This window comes from Octopus bimaculoides, chromosome 9 (genome assembly GCF_001194135.2).
Source record: "Octopus bimaculoides isolate UCB-OBI-ISO-001 chromosome 9, ASM119413v2, whole genome shotgun sequence".
In the NCBI taxonomy this organism is placed as follows: domain Eukaryota; kingdom Metazoa; phylum Mollusca; class Cephalopoda; order Octopoda; family Octopodidae; genus Octopus; species Octopus bimaculoides.
Genome location: NC_068989.1, coordinates 44,640,703 through 44,648,990, shown reverse-complemented (window position 1 = coordinate 44,648,990; position 8,288 = coordinate 44,640,703). Strand labels below are relative to the sequence as shown.

At 38.4% G+C, this 8,288-nt stretch overlaps 1 protein-coding gene across 1 annotated transcript in view; it reads right to left on the bottom strand.

The window, feature by feature from the left end:
- Positions 1–71: 71 nt before the first annotated feature.
- The window catches only part of LOC106877489 (Golgi to ER traffic protein 4 homolog), a 61,363-nt gene continuing 53,146 nt past the window's right edge, over positions 72–8,288 (bottom strand). The window contains exons 5-9 of the mRNA XM_052970911.1: positions 6,531–6,676; positions 4,488–4,628; positions 3,860–3,935; positions 2,304–2,373; positions 72–205 (exon numbers count right to left, since the gene is read on the bottom strand). Of these exons, the coding sequence (XP_052826871.1) occupies positions 108–205; positions 2,304–2,373; positions 3,860–3,935; positions 4,488–4,628; positions 6,531–6,676 (531 nt within the window). The 3' untranslated portion in view covers positions 72–107. The remainder of the gene's footprint in view (positions 206–2,303; positions 2,374–3,859; positions 3,936–4,487; positions 4,629–6,530; positions 6,677–8,288) is intronic.

Here is an 8,288-nt window from a genome sequence, read left to right as displayed (position 1 = left end):
CCATCAAAGAGATTATTAAAGTTAGTAGTTAAGAGAATAGTTTTGAAAACAATGTGGAGAGGAGGGGAAGGGGGAGGGGAAAGGAAGATTGTGGGTGGGAGGAGGTCTCAGTCCAGTTCTTCAGCTGTCACTTCAGTACTGCTTCCCATGGCAGAATCTTGTTCACGATCATCTTCAGCACCAAATAAACTCTGCAATAAGTTCCCTGAAAGAAAAAAACAAAAAAAATATTTGGTTTAGATTTTTTTTTTTTTTTTTTTGGAGGGGGTGTTGTTTTGCGGCTCTTTTATTTAATTAATTAGCTTGCTTGTCGTTATTTCATCAAAATTCTTATCACGCTACCACTTCCAAGGTGATACATTAATTAACAAACATATCAGTATTGATATCATCAGTTAAAATAATGATCTCAAATTTTGACACAGAGGCCAGCAGGAGGAGGTAAGTCGATCACATCGACACCAGTGTTCGACCAGTATATCAACCCCAAAAGGATGAAAGGCAAAGTCGAACTCAGCAAGACAGACGAAATATTGATAAGCATTTCGCCCGACGTGCTAACGATTCTGCCAAGTAATAGAACTTAGGTACTGAGCCAATATAACTCAAGGGGAATTACTCTTGTGCAAAGCTAGCTAAATTAGAAGACAAAATATATAACTACGTCTGGCCTACGATGTAGCTATTGTAATAATTGTAGTTACATGGAATTTATATCCTTACCATAAATAACACCAACTACTTAACAAGAACTGACTGATCCACATTGTTGTTGTTCAGCCTAAAGTGAGATTTGATTGTGAACGGACATGTGGACAAAAACAATCTAACTATGGCCGTCCGATCATTTTTTTTTATATACAAAATTATAACTACACTATACAGTGTACCTTGCTTTTTTTCAAGACAACAGGATGGAATTTGAGGGAATTTAGTCATTTTTTTCTAGCAAGCCAAAACAATCACCTACAACAGTGGTTCCCAAACTTTTCTTTGTACCAAATCCCAAGTAAATCATCATCATCATCATTGTTTAACGTCCGCTTTCCATGTTAGGACTGGTGAAACCCAATGGCTACACCAGGCTCCAATCTGATTTGGCAGAGTTTCTACAGCTGGATGCCCTCCCTAACGCCAACCACTCCGAGAGTGTAGTGGGTGCTTTTACGTGTCACCGGCACGAAGGCCAGTCAGGCGATACTGGCCACGGCTACGCTCAAAATGGTGTATTTTATGTGCCACCTGCACAAGAGCCAGTTCAGGGGCACTGGCAATGATCTCGCGCAAAAGTCCTTACACACGCTGCGGGCACAAGTGCTAGAAAGGCGACGCTGGGCATAGGTGCCATCACAATTTCGCTTGCCCCAACAGGTCTTCGCAAGCTGAGTTTCGTATCCAATAAAGGAGACGACGTTGGCATGGGTGCTAGTCGTCGAATTTAGTTCGATTTCGATTTCACTTGCCTCAACAGGTCTTCGCAAGTGGAGTTTAGTGTCCAATGAAGGAAATATTTGATTAATTTTGAAGCACACACACACATGCACACACATCCAAGCAAAAGTAATCAGAAATCAGTTCTCTAATAACTAACATCATCTTAAATGTCTGCTTTTTCTATGCTTGCATGGATCAGACAGAGGTGAATCAGCAAAATCATTACAGTAACAAGACAGAATGACTCAAGGAGTTTGTTCTGCCTCCCCATGCTCTGTGTTTAAATATCACTTAAGTCAACTTTGCTTTATCTCTTTAAGAAATCAATGAAAAAAGTACCTATCCAAGGCAGAAGATTTGCAGAGATATTAGAATGTCAAAGTGGAGACCTTTCAAAATTTATTTCAGCTCTTTGCATTTAGAGTTCAAATCTTGGCATGGCCTACTCAGGTGGTGGGCTTTGTTGGCATCTACAAGAATTTTGACTACTACGTCTGTAGCTTCTGAAGAGCTTCCTTCCTCCCTACATTCCTTCTTCCCTCCCTTTCTCTCTCATTAATCACAGAGGTTCTGTAAAAGGTGCAAAAAGCAATGCTGTGGCCTCTCCCACCTACACTACAATGTTATTCTAAAAAGAAACAATCACATCACTGAAATCGTTCTCAATTTCTAACTTCATAAAGCAAAATGAATAATAAATTTTCAACAAAAAAATTCCGAGTTTGCTACTTTTTCATTTTATTTTTGTTTTACTCAACAAGTTGTGATTTAAATATTTTTTAACAAGAAGTCACTTATAGTTTAGTAATTTGCATATTCAGTAGATTTTTTTTTTTTTTTTTGTAGAAATGTTGTTCCAATTAACTTACCAAGAATTCCATGTGGAGACTGCTTTGGAGGAGGAAGCCCAAAAAACAGCTGCCCTATTCTGTCGAGATACTGAGGGGGAGAAAAAGAACAATGAAAATGTAACAATTGTTTATAGATGGGTGAAGGTGGTTAATGGAAACTGATAATGGTTGATGGTGATTGATAGAGGTTGCTGGTGATTAACAGTAGCTGATGATGACTGATAACAGGTGATTAATGATGATTGATAATTGATTATTATTTAAAGCTGATTGCTTACAATGATGATCAGCAGTTCAGTTATGACAATGTATATGGAAAAATCAGTTTTCCAAATGGTAAATGGTTGAAAAACAACATAGAATTGTAAGCTTTACACAAATCACATTGGTACCTAACTGTATATCGACTGGTTAACGTTGTAATAGCCTCAGTTTAGAACCAATTTCATTCTAAAAGAACCTCTCATTCTTGGAAGGATGAATGTGTTAAGAAAATTCTCTTGTGTTCAAATACTGAGAATTCAAGGCTTTCCTATTAGAAACGAAAGAAGGGAAGTAACTCATATCGAACTTTTAGTGGTAAAGCCTGAAACCTAAGCTTCAACGCCTTGAAGTTGCTACAATTACTACCTTTAGTGTTAGCATTTAATTAACGATATAGTGGAACCCTGATGCTAATTAGCAAATTAGTCCTGATAATGTTCCACTAACGTGAGATCTTTCTTTTATCTACTTACTTATCTGAATCAACAGCAAACAACAGTTTGTAAGCACAGGTACTCTTCAATACTTTTATAACCTCAACAACTGAGACAAAAAAAGCATGATGAAGCACAAAGTCATAGCAGAGTCTCTACCAATTCCTACGCCACTTTTAACTCTCTTTCAAATACCTCAAAGTATATCTAAGTTCAAATCCCAGTAGGGTCAACTTCACATTTCATTCTTAAGGAGTAGATAAAAAATATTAAAAAAAAAAACTAATCCAGGTCAGTGAATTAGCAAAACTGTAAAAACATTAGACCAGGTGCCTTGTGGTATTTGTTCCAGCTCCTGTGTCCCAAGTTCATAAACTCACAGTGGCCTGCATGGACAGTAGTAGACTTCGACCGTCAGAGTTTAACACCTGATATTCTTGGTACTATTAACAGTCTACTCTGTTGCAAGCATTTAAGCCAAGTTTTTGGTTTGAGGATATCATCCTTGCTCTCTCTCTCTCTCTCTCTCTCTCTCCCACAAGTCTAAAGGCCCTGCGAAGAGTTAAGACCATTTTCTTCCTGACTAGAAAAGTGAAAATAAAAAGTTTTTTTTTTTTTTACTTTGATTTGACTTTACATACTTTCCAGAATGAATGAGGTCAACATAGTTGCTGTTCTTGTTGGACCCGGAGAAGAAGAGAGGACAACCTGGGCATAGTAATTAATGCATTACCTGAAGGAATGAAACAATACAGGTGCACTGAGAAGGTAAAGAGCCAGAGAGGATGTGCAAGTGATGATAGTGGAGGATGAAGTGATGATAGTAGAGGAGGAAGATAACAACAGCAATGATGACAAAACAAAAATAAAACATACCTCCTTATAAGTTGGATCTCTGTTGATTGAAGTTTCATATTTTTCACATAAGATAGTAAACAGACTGACTTTTCCTCTGCAATAAAAACGATATTTAATCAAGAAATGCTAACATCTTCAGAAAACAAATACAGTGCAACTGGCTTTTAAATTACACACAAACACACAGACACATGCACATGCACACATATAATATATCATTGAACACTAATGCCTATATAAAAAAAAAAAGCAAAATATGGCGCATGAAGAAAGTGGAATAAATGGGTTTATTCCTTTCACAAAATGTGTGGCTATGAAAACTCAATATCTGCAGATATTATCTGTATCTAGAGATGTTATCAGTACTGCAAAATCAGCAGTACTGAGAGACAAGGCAATTTTCTTAATAGATTCATCCTTCAGGAACAACATACGAACAACAGGTGCTAAACCAAAGCGATTATAGTTTTATCCAGACAGCATAAAATGAGGTATTAATGCAATTTGCTTTGGCCGTCTTAACTGCCTTGTTACTGTAAAATAATACAATAGACTTTTAGACATAAAGCTAAAGTGAAAGTTTTTCTCTCTCTCTCTCTCTCTCTCTCTGCCTCTCAGCCATGAATAATCTATAATCTATACTTACGTGTCCAAAGCTAAAAGCAAAAACCAAATGAAGTTCAATAATGGCATCAGGAAAGGTGGTCCTTTTTTCAGGTGAGGATGCTCCTTGGTGTACTTCAAGAATACAACATTAGCTGTATCTTTATTTTGAAGGCACAAGAACCTGAAAAATAAAAACAGTTTTTAACAAAATATAAATTTGTATAAAAGTATACAGGGTCTCTAGCAACATAACTACTGTACTATGAGATCCCTGAACAAGCCACATTGCTACCTGGGTCCAAAGTATGTCGTTGTTAAGGTAATTACTTCAATACAAATCCACTTCACTCATAACAAGAGGGATATTAACCCTTTAGTAGTCAGATTATTCTGTCTAATATAATACTGATTTATTCACATTGTTTTGAATTATCCATGCATTATCTCTTGGCTTTGAGATTTTAATGATGTGCCTATTTAATTTTAGCATGACATTATAGGGTTGGTGTGAGAGGCTGAAAATGGTCAGTCAGTACGTAAAATAGGTATAATATTTGGGTTGGATTGGCTGGTTTTAATGTTAAAGGGTTAAACAGTAAAAATGTTATTAGGTAAAAAATTAAGTAACATATATTTAATCCATTAATCTTCTCTGACCATTATTTTTGGGTCATGGAGAGACAGTCCTAGGTGCCTCTTCCACAAGGTTCTATCTCAGAAGCAGCCGTCATTAGAATTTACCAGTTGGATCCCCAAGTTTAACCAACTAAGACTATGGATATCATCCAACTATCCTGTTCTTAGTTTCCCGTTGGGTCTCCTGCTAGTTGGCTCAACTAGAAGAATTCATCTTGCAATTGTTTTTTGAGACATTCTAATCACTTGTCCATAGTGCTCCACTTGGAGAGACTTCCTAATCTCCAAGTTAGGCAAACGGCCAAGAAATGTTACTCTGAAGACCCTGTGAATGAACCGCATTTTAGTCTTACTCTTTTGGTCAATACCCCACATTCATGACCATAAGTGAGGATAGGCATGAAAACACAAGCTGAAGATAGTGAGTTTAGCATTTTAACCAATTTCTCCTCTTCTGAAGACCATCCAGTTCGGCTTCTGACTTACCACCATTCATGAATATCCCCTTGAGATACTTCATCACTTGTCATACAATCATGAATGCAATTGTTTGTCTTACTGATCCACGTGGTTATGAAATGAAACTCTGCTTTAGTCCAGTGTTGAGGGAGAGGGAGCACCCCTGGCCGCACTGGCAGGGACATGACAATATTTTGGTAGGATGTGGGGTTACTTCAAAATGGAGTGTAAGTAGGTAACGACTGAATAAAATTTTCAATAAAGTTTTAATTAAAACTCTATTTGAAAATGTGTGTATGTGTATGTGTGTGTACTGACTTTGTCCATATAAGGTGGGGCCCATGCTTTTTGGGTAAACTGAAGTGGGGTATAGCACAAAGAGGATAGCTCTAGTCACTATTTTGTGCCATTAAACAAGGAAGATAACTCTTCTCGCTATTTGATTGATTGACAATAGGTGTCATTCCTTCACTCCAAATTTTATGCGGAGTAGTTCACCATCATCATCTTTTAACATCTGTCTTCCATGCTGGCATGGGTTGGATGATTCAGCAAGATGTAATAGGTCATAGGACTGCATCATGTTCTAATATCTGCTTTGGCATGGTTTCTAGAGTTTGATGAACTTCCAAACACCAATCACATTACAGTTTACTTACTGGGTGCTTTTTTTTTCTCTTCCATAGCAGCAGTACTAATGTGGTTGCTATGTGGCTCACAAGACTAAGACCCTCATCAACTGAGTAAGGCTAGTAGAGAGGGAGGCAAATTTATGCCAGGCAATGAAAGGTTAGAGTATGTGAGAAAGGTGAGGGCAGAATGGGTTCTTGTTGTAGAGCAGATACAGGGCTGCTCACATTACACAAGAGTGAGGTGGGAGAAATCAGTATGGAGCTGGAAATGAAAGTGGAAAAAGAGATTAATATTGGAAAAGGTATATATATTCACACACACAAATATATACATATTACAGAAATAAGTAACTCACTGCAACACAGCTTGGGCAATAAATAAGTCGACCTCGCTAGGAAATCCCCGAGATACATGGTATTCAATGAGTAGAGCAGCAGTGTTGGCACCATCTGTTGAGTGCAGGAAATGGTACCGAGCTTGCTCATAATTCTTTTCTGTAAAGGGAAAAAAATGTGGAAAAAATTATTCCTAGATATCATCAACTAAAAAGATCACAGGTATCACAATAAGTTATTTCTTTATTGCCCACAGGGGGCCAAACAAGGACAGACAAACGGATTAAGTCGATTACATCGACCCCAGTACGTAACTGGTACTTAATTCATCGACCCCGAAAGGATGAAAGGCAAAGTCGACCTCGGCTGAATTTGAACTCAGAACGTAGCGTCAGACGAAATACCGTTAAGCATTTCACCCAGCATGCTAACATTTCATATTTCTTTATTGCCCACAAGGAGCTAAACATAAAGGGGACAAACAAGGACAGACAAACAGATTAAGTCGATTACATCGACCACAGTGCGTAACTGGTACTTAATTTATTGACCCCGAAACGATGAAAGACAAAGTCAACCTCGGTGGAATTTGAACTCAGAACGTAGTGGCAGACGAAATACCGCTAAGCATTTCGCCCGGCATGCTAACGTTTCTGCCAGCTCGTCACCTTTCAGGTATCATAATAAGTGCCAACCACAACATCACATCAGAATGTATCCTCTTCTCTCAACCACAGGAACACTGAAATGCCATTTATTTTCCCTACTACTACTACTACAAATTGACTAGTCACACCCCTTCTACACTGTTTCATTTGTTTTTCCTCTTTCCATTACCCTTTACTGAATCTCACATCCCAGACAACATACTAAACACTTAACCAGTTCTTCCACCCCAGTACTGTAACCCACTGGAATTTCCCCCACATGCACACTAACCACATTGTTCCTACAGACACCAACTTACAGGTTTTCAAGCTGAACAGTGACCACAGCAATCTCACCAGTGTGAGATGTCTTGCAAACCACAAGGGCACTTCCCCACTTCTACTGACCATCTTTACATTTAAAACAATAAATGGGTGCAGGTATGGCTATATGGTAAGCAATTTGCTCTCCAAACACGTGGTTTCAGGTTCAGTTTCACTGTGTTACACTTTAGACAAGTGTCTTCTACAATAGATCCGGGCCAAGCTTTGCAAGTAGATTTGGTAGAAAGAAACTGAAAGAAGCCTGTCATATCTATGTGTGTCATTAGGTTTATGTCTGTCCCACACATAGACACCCCCACCACTTGACAACCTGTGGTGGTGTGTTTACATGCCTGTAACTTAGCAGAGTACCAAACTTTAAAAAATTAAGTACTGAGATTGATTTGTTCAACTATAACCCGTCAAAGTGATGCTCCAGCATGACCACAGTCCAATGACAAATAAACAAAAGATAAAAAATATGAAAACTAGACAGCTGAAATATTTTTAGAATAAAGTATTTTCAAAGACCAAAGATTTTTTCGCAAGGAATGAAGCCAGTATGCTCCGCTGGATGTGTAATGTAAATGTGCATACCCGTCAGAGTGTAAGTATCTTGAGAGAAAAGCTGAACATAAGAAGCGTCAGTAGTGGTGTGCAAGAGAGACGATTGCGCTGGTTGGGACATGTAGTGAGAATGAATGAGGATAGCTGCGTGAAAAAGTGCCACTCCCTAACAGTTGAGGGAACCCGTGGAAGAGGTAGGCCCAGGAAGACCTGGGCTGAGGTGGTGAGGCAAGACCTTCG